This window comes from Furipterus horrens, unplaced genomic scaffold (genome assembly GCF_987537825.1).
Source record: "Furipterus horrens unplaced genomic scaffold, mFurHor1.1.pri manual_scaffold_2, whole genome shotgun sequence".
NCBI classification, from domain to species: domain Eukaryota; kingdom Metazoa; phylum Chordata; class Mammalia; order Chiroptera; family Furipteridae; genus Furipterus; species Furipterus horrens.
Window position 1 is genome coordinate 41,259,091 of NW_028327172.1, and position 22,951 is coordinate 41,282,041.

General features: G+C 43.5%; 1 protein-coding gene across 1 annotated transcript in view; it reads right to left on the reverse strand.

Moving 5' to 3' along the window:
- The window catches only part of SYT9 (synaptotagmin 9), a 189,852-nt gene that overhangs the window by 32,850 nt on the left and 134,051 nt on the right, over positions 1–22,951 (reverse strand). Inside the window, exons 4-6 of the mRNA XM_090267670.1 lie at positions 17,249–17,369; positions 15,621–15,792; positions 12,944–13,073 (exon numbers count right to left, since the gene is read on the reverse strand). Of these exons, the coding sequence (XP_090123796.1) occupies positions 12,944–13,073; positions 15,621–15,792; positions 17,249–17,369 (423 nt within the window). The remainder of the gene's footprint in view (positions 1–12,943; positions 13,074–15,620; positions 15,793–17,248; positions 17,370–22,951) is intronic.

A 22,951-nucleotide genomic window follows, 5' to 3' on the forward strand; every position in this document is an offset into this window, starting at 1 on the left:
GTACATCTATACCTAGGAGTTAAGATTGCGTTATGTAAGTGCTCAGTGATTTGTAAAGTTCCCCTGGCTTTTAGAAATGCCCCCTTTCCTTATTTTTAAGCATTTCAGTAATCAATACCATCACATTTCATTTTCTGAACTTTATTTAAAAAGGGGGAAAATATGTAATTCTAGCACTACTAGTCACAGACTTAATAAAAAATATAGGAGCAATCTATAGATTCAATGCAATTCCTATTAAAATACCAATGGCCTATTTAACTGATCTAGAACAAATACTCCAAAAATGTATATGGAACCAAAAAAAGACCCTTAATAGCCTCAGCAATCTTGAGAAAGAAGAATAAAGTTGGAGGGATCACAATACCTGATAAAAAACTATACTACAAGGCCGCTATAATAAAAAAAGCCTGGTACTGGCCTAAGAACAGACACATAGATCAATGGAACAGAATAGAGAACCTGGAAATAAACCCATGTTTCTATGGTTAATTTATATTTGACAAAGGGGGCAGGAGCATACAGTGGAGTAAAAATAGTCTCTTCAATAAATGGTGTTTGGAGAACTGGACTAGTACATGCAAAACAAAAACAAAAACAAAAACGGAAGTCGACCACCAACTTAAACCATACACCAGAACAAACTCAAAATGGATAAAAGACTTAAATATAAATCATGATACCACAAAAGTCCTAGAGGAAAACAGAGGCAGTAGAATTTCAGATATCCCACATAGCAATATTTTTGCCAATATATCTCCTAGGACAAGGGAAATAAAGAAAAAACAAAACAAAACAAAAAAAGGGACTATATCAAACTAAAAAGCTTCTGCAGAGCTTAAAGGAAATCATCAAAATGAAAAGGGAACTGACTGCATGGGAGAACATATCTGTCAATGATACATTGGACAAGGGTTTAATCTCCAAAATATATACAGAACTCATGTAACAACACCAGGAAGACAAATGATCCAATTAAAAAATGGGCAAAGAACCTGAATAGACACTTCTCTAAGGAGGACAAAAGAGAGGGCCAATAGGCATATGAAAGGATGCTTAACATCACTACCTATCAGAGAGATGCCAATTAAAACCACAATGAGATACCACCTCATACCTGTCAGAATGGCCATCATCAACAAATCAACAAACAACAAGTGCTGGCGAGGATGTGGAGAAAAAGGAACCCTAGTGCACTGCTGGTGGGAATGCACACTGGTGCAGCCACTATGGAAAACAGTATGGAATTTCCTCAAAAAATTAAAAATGGAACTGCCTTTTGACCCAGTGATTCCACTACTGGCAATATACCCTAAGAATCCCGAAACACCAATTCAAAAGAACCTATGCACCCCTATGTTTATAGCAGTGTTATTTACAATAGCCAAGTGCTGGAAACAGCCTAACTACCCATTTGTAGATGAGTGGATCAAAAAACTGTGTACATTTACACAATGGAATACTATGCAGCAGAAAGAAAGAATTCCTACCTTTTGTGACAGCATGAATGGAACTGGAGAGTACTATGCTAAGTGAAATAAGCCAGGGGATGAAAGACAAATATTATATGGTCTCACTTATAAGAGGAATCTAATGAACAAAAACTAACAAGCAAAATACAACCAGAGGCATGGAAGCATGGAACAGACAGACAGCAGCCAGAGGGAAGGGGAGAGGAGGAATAATGGTGGGAAGAAGGGGAAGGGACTAGTCAAAAAACATGTATGAATGACCCACAGACATGGACAATGGTGTGGGGATTGACTGTGGGAGTGGGGGATGGGCTTGGGAGATGAGGGCAAAGGGGGGAAAACTGGGACAACTGTAATAGACTAACAATAAAAACATACACAAAAATATAGGGTTAAAAGAGAATGTTCAAGTTGCTCAAATACCATTATTTAATAACTATAGATTTTCATTTCCATTATAAACAAATGACTTGTAGTACATAGGGGGACAGGCTGCTGGGAAAGAACAGCCATGTGGCTGGTCTTCACTAAGGAATTGCCTTTATTACCCCAAGGGAGCAGCCCAGGATGGGGAGCTACCCAGGGCTCCCACAAGTCCATGGAGGGTTTGAATCTGCCTTTGGTAAATAAGATGCAGAGCAAAAGGAAGGCAGTTTTTCTCATTTTTTACATTACTGGTGTGTCATTAAGAGTGGGGAGTCTTTCTTTTAGCCATAACTGTTTCAATGCACAAGTGAATTAACAAAACATCAATAATTTGTTTCATTAGGAACACTTTATTGAATGTCTACCACCTGCTAAATACTTTGTGAGGTATTGAACATCCCACGGTGAGCAAGACAGAAGGGCTGATTCCAGGCAGCTTTGGAAATGGTTCTCTGAGTCCCAGAGAAGGTATCTTCTGTTTCAAGCACAGAAATCCCACTTCATATTGCTTACACAACAAAGGAAGTTTATTTGCTTATGTATTTATAAAGGCCAGAGTGAACGCTATACTCATGAGAGGCTTGCTCAACCAGAGATTCTTTTTCTCTCTATTCTGCCACCATGGGGCTGGCCTCACCCTACGCCTGGCTTCTCTAGAGGTTCAAGAGGGCCACAGCTGCTCCTGGGGAATAGGCTTCCTTGTTTACATCACAGGAAAGAAAGAGCATCTTTGTCCAAGCATTCACACAGGAAGTTCTAAAATGCTGTCTGGTTAAATCAGCTGATACAGTGCTAATCCCCATAGCTGGCTTGACTGATTCAGCCTGGGACTAGGCTGTATGTAATTCCATTACTGGAGGCAAGATTCCTAGCATCCCCAATAAGAAGTCAGGGCATCAGAAAGGGGGTGCTGACGCTGGGGAGACAACAAGCAAACATTCATGCTGCCCTGGATGGGTTTGCAGAACCAGGCAGGTTCTTGCCAGCTCTCCTTCTGCTTTTTGTTTTTGGGGCAAAAAGAACTAAAGCCATCTCCCCTAACATCACTGTCTACCAAATACAGTAGTCCCTCGCTATATTGCGGTTCACTTATCATGGCCTCACTGTATCATGGGATTTTAAAAAATATTATATTTAATTATTTATCGCGGATTTTTCGCTATATCGCGGGATTTTGCAGTACTGTATACATATGTCGTTAAAGTTATGTAGGTTTAAGAGTGTAGAATAAATGTAAGATTCCTACTTCGTGGGGGTGTCTGGAACATAATAACCGTGATAAGTGAGGGAATACTGTATACTCTTCATTAACCTGACTTTACTATTCTATTGTCTTCATTAGTAGCTTTATTCCTGGAGAAGACTGTTGCCAAGCTAGATAAAAGCTGCAAATAAAATTATTGCTTATTATGGGGACTTGCCAAAAGACCATCAGTTCTTCCTTAGAAAGCATCAACAGACAGTTAACACCTCAAAACTCTTTGAACCCTGGTTTCAAAGTCTTCACCTTGCTCTGTCCACCTAAACTATCACATGATATTTACTCAATCCTAACCAAGCTCCCAAAGCTTTGGCTCACCCCCCTTGCCACCATTGAAGACCAACCTTACATCAAACTTCAAAATCTTCATAAATCAGACTGCCTTTCCCTTTTCATTACCAGGCAAGCAATACACTCAGTTTTGCCTTATCAACAGGTTGTTCTGGTGCTTTTTGGGAGATAGCATTCAACAGGCACATACTCTGAAAGACCATTTCCTCATCAGTGGTCTTCATCATGTCCTCGATCTGCTGCCAGGATGCTCCACCCAGCTCCAGGCCCCTTCACCCAGGAAGTGCTCTCCTCCCGCAGATAACCATGGGGGATTGTGGTTCTTCAAAAGACTGGCATAAACCACTAAAGTTCATTTCATCTCGGGGGAAGAATCGGGCCCTCGACCCACTGTATTGGCAGTCACTTCTGAATGTCGTTCCTGGAAATGGAGATTGCTGAAGACTCGAGCCCACTGTCAACCACTTTCTTACTTGATTATTATTAAGTGTGCCCTAGGAACGGCCCAGGACAGCGACTGCTGGGGCAAGGTCACTTGTGAATGAGAGGATAGTCAAGGTGCACTTGTCTTTGTTTGGGCAGTAATGCTATTTTCCAACACATTATTATCCTTTATACCTCCTGCGTTTACCCTAATGCTTCTGTGTTGTGTATGATTACTCTCTCTCTAGGCCTTCAGAAGAGTCACTGGTTTTGTACCCAGTGACTTTAGAAGAGAAAATGTTTAGCATCCTTTTATTTGTACAGATAATTCAACACAGAAAGAACCCTTGCTTGGGAAATTCGAATGCTCTTGGTTTAGTTTGCTGACCCTTCCCTCCACCAGCTGGAAACACAACACCTCATTAACACTAACCATCCTGCTTGTCCAAGCTTTGTTCTGGCCACTTATAGCAACTGGCACAGATTCTAACAGGTTCGTTAATGTTTTTCAGATTCCCAAACATGTAACACATTTTTATGTTATCCACAATCAGTTTTGCTTCAGTTGCCCTGCAGGTACTTATGGATACTGGCATGCTAAATCCCATCAATTAAAATAGCTTTTTTGGGGAGGAGGGGTCTCAATTTATAAGTCCTTTGTTTTGTCCAAAAACACTTTCCCACTATTTTTCGCTTTTTTTAAAAAATTATGTTTTATTGATTATGCTGTTACAGTTGTCCCAATTTCTTTTCCCTTTGTTCCCCTCCACCCAGTGACTCCCTCCTTCCAGTTGTCCCCCCCACCCCTTAGTCCATGCCCATTGGTTGTGCATATAGTTCTTCTCAACATCTTCCTGTCTACTCCATTCCCTCCTACTATGCGTCTTAATTCCTGTACCATCTCCCTCCCTCTCCCCTTTCCCCTTCCCTGCTGACCTTCCCCCAATATGTTCCCCATACCTATAATTCTTTTCCCACTCTCATTGCCTACTTAGTTTGCCTTTGTTTTGATTTCCTAGCTTCTGTTGTTGGTTGTTGTGATACAGTTTTCATTTTAATGTTCATAGTTTTGATCCTCCTCCTAAATAAGTCCCTTTAACATTTCATATAACAGTGGTTTGGATCTGACGAACTCCTTCAGTTTTACTTTGTCCTGGAAGCACTTTCTCTGCCCTTCTATTCTGAATGACAGCTTTGCTGGATAGAGTAATCGTGGCTGTAGGTTTTTGCTTTTCTTTATTTTGAGTATTTCTTGCCAGTCCCTTCTTGCCTGCAGAGTTTCTTTTGAGAAATCAGCTGATAGTCTTATTGGGACCCCCTTATACATAATTCTCTTCTTCTCTCTTGCTGCTTTTAAGATTCACTCTTTATCATTAATTTTTGATATTTTGATTATAATGTGTCTTAGTGTGGTTCTCCCTGAGTCCAGTTTTTTTTTGGAACTCTCTGTGCTTCCTGGACCTGTAAGTCTATTTCCTTCACCAAGTTAGGGAAGTCCTGCTTCATTATTTTTTCACATAATTTTTAAATTTCTAGTTCTTCTTCACCTTCTGGCAACCCTATGATTCGGATGTTGGCCCACTTATAGTTGTCCCATAGGTTTCTGAGCCTCTCCTCATTTTCCTCACTTCTCATTTCCTCTTTCTGCACTGGTTGACTGTTTGTTCCTTTCTTATGTTCTGATTTGTTGGTTTGAACCCTGGTTTTCTTTCCCTCACCATTTGTTTCGTATGTATTTTTGTTCATTTCAGCAGGACTAACCTTCATTCCTTCCCCATCTTGTTTAATATCTGCTGTCAGGTCTGTAAGCATTCTTATAACCAAAGCTCTGAGCTGTGCCTCAGAAAGATTTCCTATCTGCTGATCCATTAGATCAGATATTTGCTGGCTGGTCAGCAGCGTTACTGGGATCTCTATCATGATCAGTGCCATCCTGACAGTTCTGTGTTTATCTTTGCTTCTTGGGCAGAGCTGTCCCACCTCCTACGCTATAGAGGGTGGAGCCCCATGCACTCGTCACTACCGGGCGACCCATCTCACCACACTGTGGCGTTTTCTATGGGGGTGGGGGTCCAAGATGGATTCTTGCCGTTTACTCTCCGCTGAGAGACAGGGAGCTTCTTCCTCTGCCCCCACCCCCTCCGGCTTTCACGGTCCAAGGCAATGGGGGTCTGCCTTCCCTGGCATTGGAATCACGAGCTGATGGGTTTGGTCTGCAGCTGAGGGTGCTCCCGGCTTACTGCCATCCCACTGCCATTGCCACAGCTGCCGCCACCATCACAGCTTGACCTCTCTGCTCAGGCTTCACCCCTCCCACCCTTCTAGACAAGCACCACTTCTTTATAACTTCATACATTGGAATTCTATGTAGCTTTATTTTATGGACTTTCTGGTTATTTCTGGTTTTACAGTAGATGTATTCCTTCTTAGTTGTGGAGGGAGATGGAGCGTGTCAGTCCACGCTCCATCTTGGCTAGAAGGCCTATTTTTCTCTTTTTTATCTTCACATGCAGATGGAGTGAATCATTACCTTGTGCAAAACTGCTGCTAAAATGTTTCCCTGGTGAGAAAAGCCAACTTTTGGACCAATATCCTTGTCACCTCCTGATTAGTTCTCATCAGGGTACAGTGGTCTGCCACTCACCACAGGGATCTCTGTGCTGTTTCCATTTCCTCTGTCTCTTATGAAAGAAGATACTGAAGTACTCTAGAACCTGGCTGTCCATATTAGCTCAAGAGAAATCTTCATGATCTAATAAGTTGCCTCAGTTACTGTTCTGAATATTTCTCAACTGGATTCAAAATGCAAAGCCACTCTTGTCAGATGGCAGTACATGGGAACCAGGAGAACAAATGACCTCTTCTCACATCCTCCTCCTAAATGGAGAAGAGCTTAATAAGGGCCATCTCCATTTGAAGAGCCTACTGCAAATTCAGTCTCAATATTTTCCACATTGCTCCGAACTGACTTCTACCTGAACTTCACTGAAAGGGGAGTTATGGAACTTTATAACCAAAGGAACCCAGTTGCTTTCATTATATGACTCATTCATTCATCCATCAAATACTAATTCAGAATCTATGTAATAGGGATAGTATTTCCATTCCCTATAAATTGTGTTGTTCCATACAATTAACCAAAGCATATGTTCCAGCACATCAAAGGCAAATAACATAAGGTCAGTGATCAGCTACTCCCTCATGAAGCAAGGGAATTCCAGATATTCTCTTTAGATGTTGAGAGAAAACCTTGGCTATCTGAGCATAAGACACAGGTAGAGAGGAAACATGCTCTGCACATAAAGAAGTGTCCACCAGTTGGGAGGAGGAAGTAGAGAGCCTTTGGTGGAGGAAATAGGAGAGAGAAGGAAAGGAGGCTCTGATGCAAGGTCCTGGCTTTGTCCCTCAGGTTCAAAACCCTGTGTGGATTAAGAAGGAAGCTGAAGGCACATGTGGCCCCTGTGCCCACACAAGGCCAGAGGAATAATGTAAAAATGGCCATGCACTAACATGTAATGTAATAGTACCAAGTCTCCTGCAGTTCCCATGTGTCCCTGAATGCTCACAGGATGTGGAAAGGAGGTGACAGTATTAGTGAGAGTTTTAGGGGTGTTCCAGTAAGTGGGGAAGTGACCCTGTACCAAGGGCTGCAAAGAAGACCTCCTGGGTCAGGCATCCAATGGGATGGACTGCTAGACTCGAGACCTGCAGGGCTATCAATAGCACAAGTGGGGTCTGGTCAGCCTCGAAGTGCGCAAGCTCCCAAGGAGCAATCTTTTTGCCTGGCTGATGCTGAGGACAGGCATACGTGAACCCCACAGCCACCATGAGTAGCTCAGGCAGTGACGGAGGCGCCTGGACAGCATGCCCAGACACATGCAAGCACCCAGACCCCTGCCTGGCATGAGCTTTGTGCTTCCCTGCACCTTACTGCCAGCTTGGGAAGGGGAGCTAGGAGATCGCTAGGAAGAAGGAAAAGAGCTCTAGTTGGAAAACTGAATGTTACATTTGATTGAATATTTATCCCAAAGAGACTGATGTAACCTGGATATTACTGAAAAACAGTAATTAGCAAGATCAAGTTTCTTTTTTCCCTTCCTGTTTCTTACTAAGATGGTATCTGTTTTAGAAAAAGGAATTTACATTTCTTTGCACTATTTCCATGTACTTTTAAACATTTCTTATTCTCTCAGTTTCCATCCGGAACAAACGTTTTGTTCTCTAAGACACCAGACACACCATGGCACTACGTGTGGGGAGGCTATCACACCACGGGGGAGATGGCGTGATGCCATGTGGCCTGCATGTACCCACCACTCATGTCCTCCATTACTACCCCCGACACGCACACCAGGCTCCTGCTCTGTACCTGTGCCATGCCTATGATTGCCAGCCAGGGTTCACTCCCTGCTCAACGACTGGGGTTCATGCTGTTTCCAGACCTGCAGGCTGGGGTGTTAAGGGGCACCTCAAGTACCCCCTGCTTGCTAAGTAGCAACACTTCCTATGGCTTTCCTTGTTCTAGGCCTCAGGCCACACTTTTTCAAAATAATTTTTCTGTCTCAGTTCTCTTCTCAGTGGTCTAATTCTCACCTGAACCCCTTTAATGGGAACCTGATTTGCTTGGTGTTTTCTAGTCACCCACCCTCTTTCCCCAGAGTGCTAAAGCCTCTGACTCCTTCACCTCAAAATCTGGGTAACAGTGTGTTCACTTCTGTCAATGACTCTATCCTGCCAGGACCCGTCTTGGGAAGTCTAATCCCCACATTCCTGCTGGAGTGAGCACCAGATCACACTTCCATGGCCTGAGGCGAACTGGACCAGGGATGGATCAGGGGTTGCCCAACCTGGGCAACCAGATGCTTTCTCCTGGGAATGTGTGGACCTTGAAGACTCCTGGTAGGCTCTGCTGGGCACCTTTAGAGTGCCTAGTAGTGTAATTCCCTGTTGAGTCTGTGTATCTGACATTTGCTTTAGATCTATAGCTCTAAGTTCACACCCTTTAGAAGGCAGAGGGTGGTAGGACTGCCTACCAGAGTTCATTGTGCTACACCTGCCCCCTAGTTAGGGGCATCGGGCTCCCTGATGTGGTCCCAGCAGACCACTAGACTAGCCGGGTGCAGATTCCATTAGCCTTCTGGACATGCATAGAAAAGGCTGAGCTTGGAGAGAGAAAGACTTATCCACACCTGGGTACACCCTGAGGAGAACTTGGAAGTTTAGAATCTTCCATCTCTGCCCGTCAGAACAATGCTGCTGATTTTCACTGTAAATTCTGACTAGAGCTTCTGTCTTCTATCTCTTTTAGAAGAGTAATATTGGACTTAACCAAATGATATGTGCCTAGTCTTCTGATCAAACCGGGTTTCTTAATGCAATGCATATGGAAGCAATGAAAACCTGGAACTATTTCTATGATTCTCCCTGGGGATCATAACATAGGTCTCAGCTCCACATCCAGAAGGGTGGGCAAGGAGCTGGGACACAGCCAGGCCAACACCATCTTCTCTTGGATATATGGTGGAGGGGGCTGTGGTGGGAGTCCCGACTTCTGTCATCTCTTGAGACCCCACAGAGGGGACACTCCTATCCCCAGGCCCCAAGCAGCCTGCTCTGGAGGAGTCTGCACAGTTTCCCAAGCCACTGGCATCATGTGCAATAAAGGAAGCGGGACTCGCTGACCTTTGAGTGTGCAGTGAAGCCATCCAGAATCCCTGAGAGAGAAACGGGTTTTTGAACTCATTGGCTTTGAAGACTCCATCTGCCACCTGCCCTGGCAAGGTCAGGGTATGCTGGATGCAGCCCCAAGCAGGCTGCCAGATCTCTGCAGGGATCAGGGTTCAGTCCTAACCTGATCCCTCAGCCCCCGGCAGTGAAGAGCTTCTGCCAGGGCAACCTCCCTTTACACTAGATCCTAACTATTCTATATCCTCTCTTTTCCCTTTTTCTTTCTCCTTCATTCAAGCACACATGCTTCGGTACACACACACACACACACACACACGCATGAGAACTGGGACTTAATTACTGTTTTTGTTTTAAAGCAGAAATTTAAACAGCAACTTATCTTTAAGGCCGAGGAAGAAAGGAGAAGAAACAGAACTTATACATGTGCATCTACCTCCAGCAAAGTTGCAAATGACTCCTTCCCCCAATCTGAGGTAATGGCTCACAGGGGTGCAGGGGACAGGGATTTCCACCCTTCATGTGACCCTGAACAGCAGATGTTATGGATGATATTTCTTTGTGTGACAGTCACATAAGGACACACAGCAGTCACACAGAGTGTGGGACACATAAAATAATGACTGTAACTGAGGACTTTACTGAGCATTTATTATGTGCTGACCACTGTGCTTCACATATATCAGACGGTCTAATCTTCACCATAACCCTGTGTGATAGACGCTGTGATGGCCCCTCGACAGAGAAGAAAACTCAGACTCAGGAAGGGAAAACTTGTGAGTGGCAGCAGAGAAGGATGTGAATCTAGGTTCATCCAACTCCCAGTGAGTGCTTCCAACCACCCTGCCTACAGCCTCCTCCGTCCTCATGGTTGTCATGGAAGTGCAGTGACCTGACACTGCTTTTCATTCCCTCTGGTACCAACTCTCTGATTTTGCTAGCTGCACACTTATTTTTAAAAGGAAAAGTATCACTTCCTCCCTCAGGATGGATCCAGAGTTCTGGCATATACTTCAAAGAGACAGGAGGCCCCAGGGCAGGGACAGCCTCCCTCGGTTTGCCCTTCATAGAAGGGCACAGGTGTTTCATTTCCTAAGTTCTGCTGCAACAGTTGAGAATGACCATTGTATTAGCCGAAGTTATTCTAGCTGCTGGAACAACCAACTCCCAAGATTCAGTGGGTTAACCCTAAAAACCTTTATTTCTCACTGACATAACCGTCAACACAGATTTGCAAAAAGCTAAGTGCTTAGGGTTAAGGAGTATCTCCCAGTGACCGAAGTCACACAACATCTTTTCCTTGGCAGAGAAGAAAGCCTCCAAGATTAGCTGTCTACATGTCCTGTTGTGTCCCGTGCAGGTGTTGCTGCTCAGGGTCCCTGGTGCACACCACCCCGGGGTCCTCCCTGACAATGTCACTGTGAAAGAAACACTTGTACAATGAATCAGGGCTCACGTCTCAGCCCCCTCGCCACTTCCTAGTCCTTATCCTTTCCCATGTTCTGCATCTTGAGAAGCACAGTTTTATACTCTTTGACACTCCAAATTACAAATAAGAGTTAAAATCAGCAGTGACTTGTAAGGGTGCAAAATGTCTATTAGAACTGCCCTAACTGCCACAGCTAGTAACAGGCGCAGGCAATGTGCTGAGCCCACAGATGGGCTCCTCTGAGACTTGCACCAGGAGCTGCAGAGGCGAGGTGTTGTTCAGTCAGCATCAGTCCTCCAGCTACTTTCCAGGTGCTTCATAGAACCAGTGGGTCTCCTGTAGGACTTAATTTTGAATCCAGGAAAGAAAGTGTCTTGGCTTCAATGGTCCAGGGGCAGAGGTATCCTCAGGCACCTGCAAACTGGGGACCCTAGGCTCCTCCTCAATACCCTGAAGCTTAGAATCAAACCATAAATCCTGTCCTGCACTTCTCTCTCCTGCACCATCTCCAACAAAGGAAGACTGTCCCTCTGTCCCCAGGCTGGATAGGGGCTTCTCTACACTGCCAGCATGTTTCCTTCAACCAGTCTGACCTGACTGTACATGGCAGCAGCACCCACACTGAGCAAGGTTCTGATGGGGACCTCTCAGGATGGCATTGCAGGGGGTGGAGCCATCTGCACTGGGAGAGAAAATTCTCTGAAACCCATGCTCCCTGTTGTCCCCATTCAAAGAAATGCTCCACGGATAATCTCATCTAAGCACAGCAAACACTCTCCTGCTTTGTCCTTCTGGAGCACCAATGTGGATAATGATTATGAATGTGCACTTTAATGAGTTTATATGCCATACTCTGTCTCTCTTATGGTGTATAAGCTCTTCTGTGGAAGGAGGGGATGGCATTTGACTCTCAGAAATGTTACCCAGTTTATTCTTGAGAGAATGAGTTAGTAAATAAATAAAAGAGTAAGCCCATGAGCAAAGATGAATGAGAGGAGAATAAATGAGAAGTAAATCATGGGGAGTGAGAATATGAAGGAGGGTATGAGAGGCAGAATGACGGCCCATTGCCTCTAGGTCTCCATTGTCCTCTTCTTCCTTGCATTCAAAACCCTAGTTTTTAATCGGGCACATTTCCACCCAACAACAAAAAATAAAACACATTTCCCACAGTCCATGTGACTAAGTTCTGTGCCTAAGTTAATTGTGAGCGTCAGGGTTGCATGAGACATCAAGAAAAATCCTTGGAAAAGGAGTGTGCGTGCTTTTGGTCATCTTTCTATGGCATAGAAGATATGTGATGGCTAGAGCTTAGCAGCTATATTGTACAATGGGGTGACCTCAAGAAAAGAAAAAAGCCACACTAGGTCAGTGACGTAGAAGTCTAGGTCTCCACGGATCACAGAACCTCTATAACAGTCTAGACTACCTTCTTCTGGGCCTTTATTATGTAAGACAGAAATTTTTCATTTCACTTGTTGTTTTGTGGTTTGTTGTTCTTTAGATATTTAACATATGTAGTTGAATCTGATATTAACCAACCTGTCCAGAATCACAAGTTCATGCTAGAATCAGTCCTAATATCCAGAGTCAGTCCTAATATCCAGGTCTTCTCTCTCCCAGCCGCAAATTCTTTCTGACACCAGGTGTAAGTCACTATATGATGGTCTGAAAATGCCACAGTCACCCAGAACCTGACTTTCAAATGTCAACCCAAAGCCATAACACAGGATCAGAGAATCCTGACCTTTATTTTAAAGACAATTAATGTGAGGGATGATCTCTGATCTGTGCTCAAAACCCACTAGGCTGGCAGAGATCACAGACTCAACCTCAGATTGAATGCAATTTCTTATAGCCCAGGAAATGTACACTCACATTTTTGATGGGTCCTCTATTTCAACAGTGAAGCAGTTTTTCTTCCATAAAGTGGAGCATGTGGGGGTCAGATCTTACCTCCACCAGGGAATGCCAGTGTGCAATGGGCTTCCGAGGATACGACAGCATTTCACTCCAGTGGTCTCTGCCCAGCCTCTCTGCTTTGTTGCCTACTTGACACACGCCGATGATCTCATTGTGACCTATACTGTGAAAATGGCCCACAATAATTTTTTCTTAAAATTTTAGTATGTAAGAACAATAACTACTCAATTAAACCAATAAAGGAATTAGGGGAAGGGTGGTTCTTTTTATTCCCTAATTTAAAACTAGATGCTAAGTTTAGTAGAATAGACCTGCGATCCAATATTGTACTCAGTGGTACAGATTCAAAGAGCAGAGTCTGGTCCTCACACACCTAGGGTTTTTGAAACAAGAACGAGGTGGCATGGCTTAGCTTGTTCCCAAGAACCCTGCACTTGAAGAGTTTCCTGATGCATGCTAAGGATGCCACCTCTGTTTGGTTTTGGAGCTAGGTTGACCTTCAGGTCTCCAAACCCATGTAACGAAAGGGGACTACCTAAAAGGAATTTCTTGCAGCAACAGCTACTCAAATTTCCGCAAAAGGTAACCAAATACTGAGGGGGGAAGCTCTGTGTCTGGCAGCCATAGTCTTGAACCCACAAAGTAGGTAGAGTTGAGGAGGCTCCTGGGTCTTCTTGCTTCCCCTCTCTTTAGCGAACATGTTTTCTCACAATCTTTCCTCCTTCCTTCCAAACCCAGCTTTGCTCTTTGACCTGATTTAATTTCCCTACTGTAAAAAGTGTCAGAACATGGCGGCAGCTGGACCGCCCACCTGGACTTTTAACATATGCAAATTAACCTGGATATAGCCCCTCCCATAGGAAATAAAAATGGACTTTGCTCATTCCCAGAAGAAATGTTGATGGACCTAGCATGATATATTGACTGGCCTGGTGGGGGAAAAGCAGGGACATGTAAATGACCTGCTGAATGTGTTGATGGGTAAACTCAACCCTAACCGAAATGTATGTTCGGAAAAGTGTGGGGACGGTGCCTGCAGGTGCACAGGCAGGTAATTCCTACTGTCCCTTGTGGGTGACCAGGAGTCTCCGCTCCCTCTTCTCCCTTTCACCTTCCCTTCCCCCTTCTCCTTTCCTCCTCCCCCATTCTCTTGTTCCTATGGGCCCTCAAGTTAGTCTGGAAGTTTCCTCTTTTCTCCATCCCCTTTCCCAGTTTTTCCTCAATAAACCTGGTGTAAAATCCTAGACTGTTCTCTGGGTGACTTCTTGGAGCAAAAGCAGCCTGACAAAAAGATCCTTAGCTCCTTTAACTTTAGGGCTGATATTTCTGAAACATTCTCTGGGTAGGTCCCTGCCTTAGTCCATTTCTTTTTCCTTAGTAGATTTTGGTGAGAGATCCTTTGCATAACTAGAATAACATGGCCCATCCTTTAACTCTTAGGGATCAAAACACACAGACTTCCTCTCCTGTTTTCTTCCTATTTGTGTAGGGAGTAAGGGGGAGACAAGGTGGGGAAGTGGCGTGAAGGGTATTCAAGTTTATGCTCATTAAAACCCATTGCATGCAACAGCACCATGAATTCTGCCGTGGGTTTTTCCAGGCCAGATTCATGATTTTACTGAGAATTACACTGAAGCAAAACTCACATAATCAGGTTTGTCAATGCAGGAAACTTGGCAAAAGCATGAAAAATGCTGGCTGAGCTTTCCATGGTTGGTGGGCAATGTCCCCGCCTGTGGCTTGACACTGCTGGTGTCGTGTGTTGTCCAGAGGAGACAAGAGGAGGTCTGCTGCCCAGAGTGGGCTGCCACGCCCACAGGCAGCTCGGCCACCCATGTGCCCCTGGGTTGGCAGATGCTTAGGCTTCACCCAGGCATCCGCTGGAGCTGCTTTCCTGACATTTCATAGGTACGTGAGAAAAAATTTTAGCTACAGATAATATTTGGAAGATTATATTAGACGTCAGAATGATTTTTTTCAAAAAATTGTGCCCAGACCACGTGGGAAGTTTCCAATTAAAAACAGACTTTTCATTTCAGTCTAATGACTGGTTTAACATATATAATTCCCTGTTGGTACTTCCTCTGCATATTAAAGTGACTGTTTTTCAAATCTGTCCTTTAAAGACACAGTTGGCTACAATGTAGGCTATAAATATCTCTTCTGTGCTGTATTAATTAGAAAGTCGAGCATCTTATACATTTTAATGTACCCTGTCATCCATACTGATTCTAGCATTTTCAAGAGAACATTGCTGTGTTTGCTTTCAGACTTAAGTGGATGGAAATGATCTTTATTAAACACATTGGAAGAAGCAGGAAAAAAATAATGCAGTTATGTATATAGAAATGTTGGTGGTCTGGCTAATCATTCTGCTGTTTTGAGTGGAACCCTTCCATGAAGGCTGGGCAGGATTGCCCAAGAGAAGATTTAGACCTGTGGGGCCACAGTTCTCCGAGCTGAGATTCTAGGGGGTGTGCAGAGGTGAAAGGGGGTGGGGTGGGAGTCGGAAGGATGGAAAAGGAGAAAAAGACTGAAAAGGAGGAGGAAAGAATGGGAGAGCTAAGAGGCACTTTCATAACCTGACTCTACAGCATGGTTTGTTTCCTGCTGCCAGGACACCAGCTAAGAATCTGTGACTGCCCCCACCCCACCCTCCTTGCCCTGGACACAGCGGGCCTGCACTGAGAAAGAGCTCCAGGAATCTCACCGGTCGTAGTCCATGACCGCAATGGACAAGTGGATTTGGTCAATGTTGTCGGGAGGGACGTCAAAGACTATGGCTTCATTGTAAACAGGATTCAGGGTGTTCCTTTTGGTGGACGTTTTCCTCTTCTTCAGCCGCCTGTCATCACACATCAGTGAGACTTTCACATAGGGATCTGTAGGGCCCATGAGAAGCAGGGGTACTATGAGGATAAATGCAGATTTAGACCTGCAGTTTCATCATTGCGGGGGTTCACAGACTGTACGCACAACTCATTTCTTTTCCTGCCTGTTGACTGGAGTTTGAGGATTTTAATTAATATGATGCCTGGGCAGTGAAGAGTTGGGATAATTAACTCTTTCATTCACGAAAAAGCACAGCACACTGTCTCCTCCAAATGCATGGAGTTTAAAAATAGTGTGAAAAAACACCTGTTACCAAATTAGAAACTGTTCCAGCTAGAATTTGGACCTGCCTGGCTAGGACGGGAAGAGAAACGCAAAGGCACTTTCAGGCCTGGAGAGATGGGCTGCAGACCCTGACTCTGAGCCACTAGGAAGGACAATCTTCTCCTAAACATCAGGTCTTTAGGAAAGGGAAAATTTCAGGGGTGGATTTCCGAGGTGCAGGACCCTTGAACCCCCAGAGCTCCCTGCAGTCAGGCTGCAAAGAGGGAAGCAGTTCAGCATGTCAGGAAGAGAAAGAACACAGGCTTGTTCATGGTGCAACATTGGGATGGGGTGGCAGGTGACAAGGCTGGTCTCTGCTTCAGGTGGGACTTTCCTGGTTGCACCTCACTATCCTACTGCTCAGTAGGGAGCTCTCTCCTGACCTGTATAATAGTGTGTTGCCCTGACTCCCATACACTGCCCAGCAGGGGCTTGGACAGCCTGAGGGGCCTGGACAGCCTGAGGGGCCACATCTTTTGTTTTCTGCTTGGAAAAACACTGGAGTACCAGAAGCAGATGTTGCATCTCATGTCCTTTGATTTCAGTGACCAACAGCCTGTGGACTAGGTATTTCAGGAGCCCTCTGCAGAGGTTGCTTGTGATTTTGTATATTAGGAACTACATGTTGGGTCTTTCTTTTTAGGGTTTAGAATTTAAGGTACAGTGTACACGTTTGATTTACTGGAAAAACCAAACTGCATAGTTTACTAATGAGCCTTTTATGAGGATATAAGATTCTCCAATCTTCAGTAAGCCTGACACGGTAATTGCTTGTATCTGAGGAAAGACTCAATTAGGATACTATATCATCCTGTGTAAATTGCAGACCCAGTTCACAATTTTGGTGAAGACAACTTAAGAGAGAAGAAGAATGATGATAGCTAACAACAGATAGCACTTAGTATGCGCCAGGTATGTTTATGGTTTATTATGGATTAACTCGTTCAATTTTATAACAATCCAGTGAGCCAGTCACTACTATTACATTCATTTTACAGGTGGAGAGTCTGAAGCCCAGAGAGGTTAAGTGACTCGCTGAAGGTCACACAGCTATTAGGTCTAAGACAGGGATTAAACCTAGGTAGTTTGGTTCCAGAGTCCACGTGTTTATTACTCTACTAGAAACTTTGTAAGGCACACGACAGAACTGTATGAGAAAGTCTGAATTAGAGAATGTCCCACCTGATGCTCCTGTTATGTCCATTGCCTTTAAATTCCTTGCTTTTATAACAGTGATGGTCAGCCTGCCCGCCGTTGGCAGATAGCAGAGGGAAAACATCAGTTCTCCAAGATCCACGTTGTCCTGTTGAGAGAGCACAGACTGAAGCATGAGGAAGCGTCTTCAGCCTGAGAGGGTCCACACTGCTCCCTCTGCTTGTCTCACAAGTCCCCGGGGCCTCTCACCTTCACACCTGCACTTTGGGAGCCCCTCGCCCCAAGGAAGCCCAGGCCATCTTCAGATGGCAAAGCTGTGGAGGCCACTCGGGGCCTCTACCACCTTCTGTCCAGCCACTTGCAGCCCTGCACAGCCTCATACAAGTCCCAGTGGCTAGAGCAGTAGTCCCCATAGCCTTAACTACTTCCCACAGAGTCCCCCATGTGAGTCCATTCATATCCCCGTCACAACCCACACAGAGGCCCTAGGACACTGCTACGCAGAGGTGCTGCAGGACCGTGTGGCCCCCACCACAGCCTTGCACATGCACGTGCCCTGCACACAGCCCTGTGCAGCCTCATGCAGCCTCTCAAACAGGTGCCCACACAGCCCCTTGGGGACTGTCCCTCCCCTATTTCCTGCATGGCCTCTGCCATAGTTTTTCCCACAGGCCTCACATAAGCCCACAGAATCTTCCAAATAGTCACCGTCCATAGGCACCCTTGCCCCATACACTCCCCTACACAGTCCACCCCAAGTTTGCCACAATACCCTCGTAGATGCCTGCAAACACTCCCGCACCCCAAAACGCAGACACACACACACACAACTCCTCCACCCACCAGAGCACTGCACACAACCTGTGCAGACCAGCACAAGGCTCCACTAAACCCTGGAAACATCTAGTTCCTACATGGTCATGGCCCTGGACAAGGGCCCTTCAGAAGCCTGACAGCAGCATCCAGTAACCCCACACATCACAGCCCTGAGCACACTCTCCATGCGGGGACAGATGGCTGGGACCCAGACTGCACAGGCCCCTATGGCCGGCCCCAGGGACCCCACTTTGCTGCAGTGCTTGCCGTCTCTCAGTGTGTTTCTAAAGAGCCCCCATCTCCCCTGTTGGGGAAGATGTCTCCTCAGGCAGTACACAGCCATTCAAACAAGTCAGAAGACATGCTTCTCTTTCTTTTGAGCCCAAGGAGAGTGTAACCAGAAAGGAAAATAAAGCCAGTTCATTTAGTTTTGCTTTCTGTGATACCCAAGGTTATTGAGCTGGGGTGTGTGTGTCTAATTAATACAGTTTCATACTCACAATGCTCTGGGAGTCCGGTTTTTGCCCTCAACATCCACAGCCTCCCTCCCCTTCTCCATCCTCTAAGGATGCTTCTATTTTTAGATGCACAGAATCAGCTCCGGAATGTCACCTCACCCAACCTCCCTGCCTTGACCAGTTCTGCTGGAGGAGGAGGTACAGGGAATCTGTTTGGTCGCCAAGGCAGATGGATTGCTCTGTATCTTCATGCATCACTTGCCTCATGTAAATAGATGAACTTAGCTTGCAAGCCAGGCTCTCCTGATTCCTGGAACATTGACCTCAAGAGACCCAGGTGGCTGGGTCTTTCCCTCCGGGGTGGAGATGAGGAGGAGAGATGAGAATTCTACAGGAGTGGGGGGTGTCCCACGGGCAGGTGCTGGACTGCTTTGAGCCACTGGGTTCCATACAGCAGGAGGAGTATCTGTCTCACTGAGGAGGGAGGATCTGACCCAGCTTCCCGCTGGTAGCACAGGAGGAAGAGAAGCAACAGCTGTCTCCACAAATTATCTTTTTCCTTCCTTACTCCCTGGCCTATTCCTTTGCTTTCCATCTGCCTTAAGTACAAGGGCCCAGACACCTGTTCTCCCCTCAAAGGGCTTCGTTGCATCAGTCTCACTCCTTATCTTCTCTTGTTCTGCTCAGATAATCTTGGTTGGACAAAGTAGAACAGGAGGGATCAAAATCACGCCTATGAAGCTTCATCACCATCCGTCTTTGCAGCATACAATTCCCGAGGGTCCACACCGCACAAGTTGGTGGGGTCAAGATGTGGTTCCTTAAGGCCAATGCACACAACTGAATGTGGTATGTCAGGTTACTTTTGTACTAAGTACATTTTTTTTCCAACATAAACCCCATTCACAAATAGTTATATGACTGTTCGCTCCTGAGTTTAAAAAAAGAAAATCAGAGCTTCAGGCTTGGTGATACTTCAGAATGTGACTTAGGGCTAATGTCCACATTGGTACTTAAAAAAACTCTGGCAAATTAAAGAAATACAGTAGTCCCTCTCTATATGGTGGTTCATTTATTGCGGTCTCACTGTATCACGGGATCTTAAAAAATATATTTATTTATCACGGATTTTTCGCTATATTGCAGGATTTTGTGGTACTATATACATATGTTGTTAAAGTTACATAGGTTTAAGAGTGTAGAATGTTTAAGAACATAAGTAGTGTTTATAAAAGTGTGGAAAAGGTTAATAAGGGAGTGGGAAACGTTAATAAGGGACTGGGAATGGTTTATAAGTGTGTGGGAAGGGTTTATAAAGCCTTAAAATATATATAAATACTAAACTAAATGTAAGGTTCCTACTTCACAAATTTTCACCTATCGCAGTGTGTGTGTGTGTCTAGAACGTAATACCTGCGATAAGTGAGGGAATACTGTAATTATTAAAGAGAAAATGTGTGCTTTGATTTCCAAGTCCTTTAAAAATAAATCATTCAAAACTTTCTATGCTGTGAGGTTAAAAATGATAAAACTCAAATGCACAAATTTTTAAGTAAAAAAAGTAAATATTCCCCTCTTATGTGTATACCACCTATGTTACTCCTTTCTGCAGAGTATCACTGTGGATCACCGATATTTTGCTTTTCATCCATCCATTCATTCATCCATCCATCCATCCATCCATCCATCCATCCATCCATCCATCCATCCATCCACTCACTTATTGTTTTAACATTTGCAGCGTTTGTGGTTGTTGAGCACTGCTTTTTGCCAGGTGCTGGGAGCTGTATTTACAGTGGAGAAAAACAGACATGGTCCCTTGACGAGAGATGGACGTGCTTGGATAGGAAGTAGAAGGTGATGGCACCTAATATTAACTCTGCTTTCTCCCCATCAGCTGATGTTAATTTGAGGTCAAGAAGCTGTAGATTCTGATGTTTGTAAACATTCCCTTAAACCAGTGGTTCTCAACTAGGAGCAATTTTGCTTCCCCAGGGGACATTTGCTACCACCTGGAGAAATATTTGATTGTCAAAACTGGGGACATGAGCATCTTACTGACATCTAGTGGGTAGAGTCCAGGGATGCTGCTAAACGCCCTATAATATACAGAGCAGTCCTCCACTACAAAGAAGAATCTGGTTCCAAATGTCAATAGTCCCAAGGCTGAGAAACTCTGCATTATACAAACAGAAGTGCTTATATTATTAGTAAAAAATTTCAGAATGTTGATAAAAGTCAAACATAAGAGAGTGGTGAAGCATTTGGTTTCTTTCCAGCTTGACTGAAACCAAATAGCAGACGTGTCACTGGTGGCTGAGTGCCCCAGGGTGGGGCGGGGAGGGGGGAAGGAAAACGTCACACAGAGAAATGCTTCATTTGCTTTGGCTTTGTGTGGCCAAGTTCAGTATTGTTGGCAAGATATATTGGGGCTTTGTAGAAAGTGTGTGTGAATTCTCGACCTGACAATCTGTAAATAACTGTAAATTCTTTCTGTAATATGTTTGCTTGTAATGGTCTACGATAGCTCTAGTTTTTGTCTACCTAGTACACTTCCGCATTTCTCTTGCTGGATTCTTCTGGTGAGCTCTTTCTCAATTCCATCAAGTTCTAGGATGGCTGCCACAGGAATTCAGTCGAGCTTACCAAAATATTCACATTACAATATACTGTTGTCTGTTCAGGGATGAGTTACATAGTGCAAGCAGGGCCACTTACAGTCCTCTCTGAGACTGGATAATCAATACTGAGAAATTGTCATTCTGTTGGGGTAGTCACTGGGAAGATATGAAACCAGAACTGTTGTAAGGTTCTTGTACTATATGTAGTAAAAGTGGTATAATATAACTTTAAGTTAGGTTGTGCATGTTAAAGATGTATACCACAAACTCAAAATAAATGACTAAAATAATAGAAAAAGGACTTATAGCTAATAAGCTAAAGAAGGGTATAAAATGAATGCTTTAAAATATTTAATTAATCCAAAAGACGGAAGAAAAAAGGGAAAGGAATAAAATAATAAGAGACAATTCTGAAAGAAATTAAAAAATAGTAAGATGTTAAATTTAAACTTAACTATTTTAATAATTATATTAAGTGTAAATAACATAAGCATCCAAATAAAAGGCAAAGATTGTCAGATTCAATAAAATGGCAAGATCCAATTTTATGCTCTCTACAAGAAACTTACTTTAAATATAAAAGTAAAATAATAGGCCCTGGCCAGGTAGCTCAGGTGGTTAGAGTGTTGTGCTGATACACCAAGGTTGTGGGTTTGATCCCTCCCTGATCAGGGTACATACAGGAATCAACCAATGAATACATAAATAAGTAAAACAACAAATAGATGTTGAGCTCTCAAAAAAAAAAATCAGTCAATAAAAAACTAAAGTAAAATAATAAAAAAGATATGCCATACTAACACTAATAAAAAGAAATCTGGAATGGCTAAATTAACATCAGATAAAGTATATGTCAGAGCAATGAATATTACTAGGGACATGGCTAAATTAACATCAGATAAAGTATATGTCAGAGCAATGAATATTACTAGGGACAAAAAAGGGTTATTTCGTTATGATTAAGGGTCAATTCATCAAAAGCAAACACATAACAATTCTAAATATTTATGCACCACACACCTTCAAAATAGATGTATATTCTTATGAGAATAAACAAGTTATAGTCATAGATTTGAATACGTGAACAACACTACCAACTAAATGGGCATAACTAGTAGCATTAAAAGAAAAAAAAAACTCTACTAAACAGCAGTAGAATGCATATTCTTATCAAGTGCACCCAGAACACTGAACAAGATAGACCACATTGTGCGCCATAATAAAAGTCTCAATTAAATTTGAGACGTTTCAAAGTATATTTTCTGAATGCAATAAAAATGAATTAGAAATCAAATGAATTAAAGATAAAAAGTTATCTGGAAAATCTCCAAATACTTGAGAACTAAATAACACACTTCTAAATAACCCACGCATCAAAGAATAAAAAGAGAAATTAGAAAGTATTTTGGCCTAAATCAAAATGAAAACAACACATAAAAATTTGTGGAATGCAGCACTTAGAGGAAAATTTATAGCACTAATATGCCTATATTACACAAGGAAAAAAAACTCTCAAGTCAATGACCTCAGCTTCTACCCTAAGAAGCCAGAAAAGAAAAACAAATTAAAAGCAAAGTAATAGAAGAATGGAAATAATAAAGATTAGATAAAAGAACATAAAGATGTATATTTTAAAGAATAGAGTAATCACTAAAGAACTGAAAGGTATATGTTCTTTAATAAGCTATTACTGAAGATAAAATGGAATCATAAAAATACTCAATGCAAAAAAAAAGGAAAGAAAGAAAGAAAAACACAGATGAAACAAATAGAAAAGGTAGGTTTAAATATTATCATATTGATTATTACATTACATGTATACACCTAATAACTTC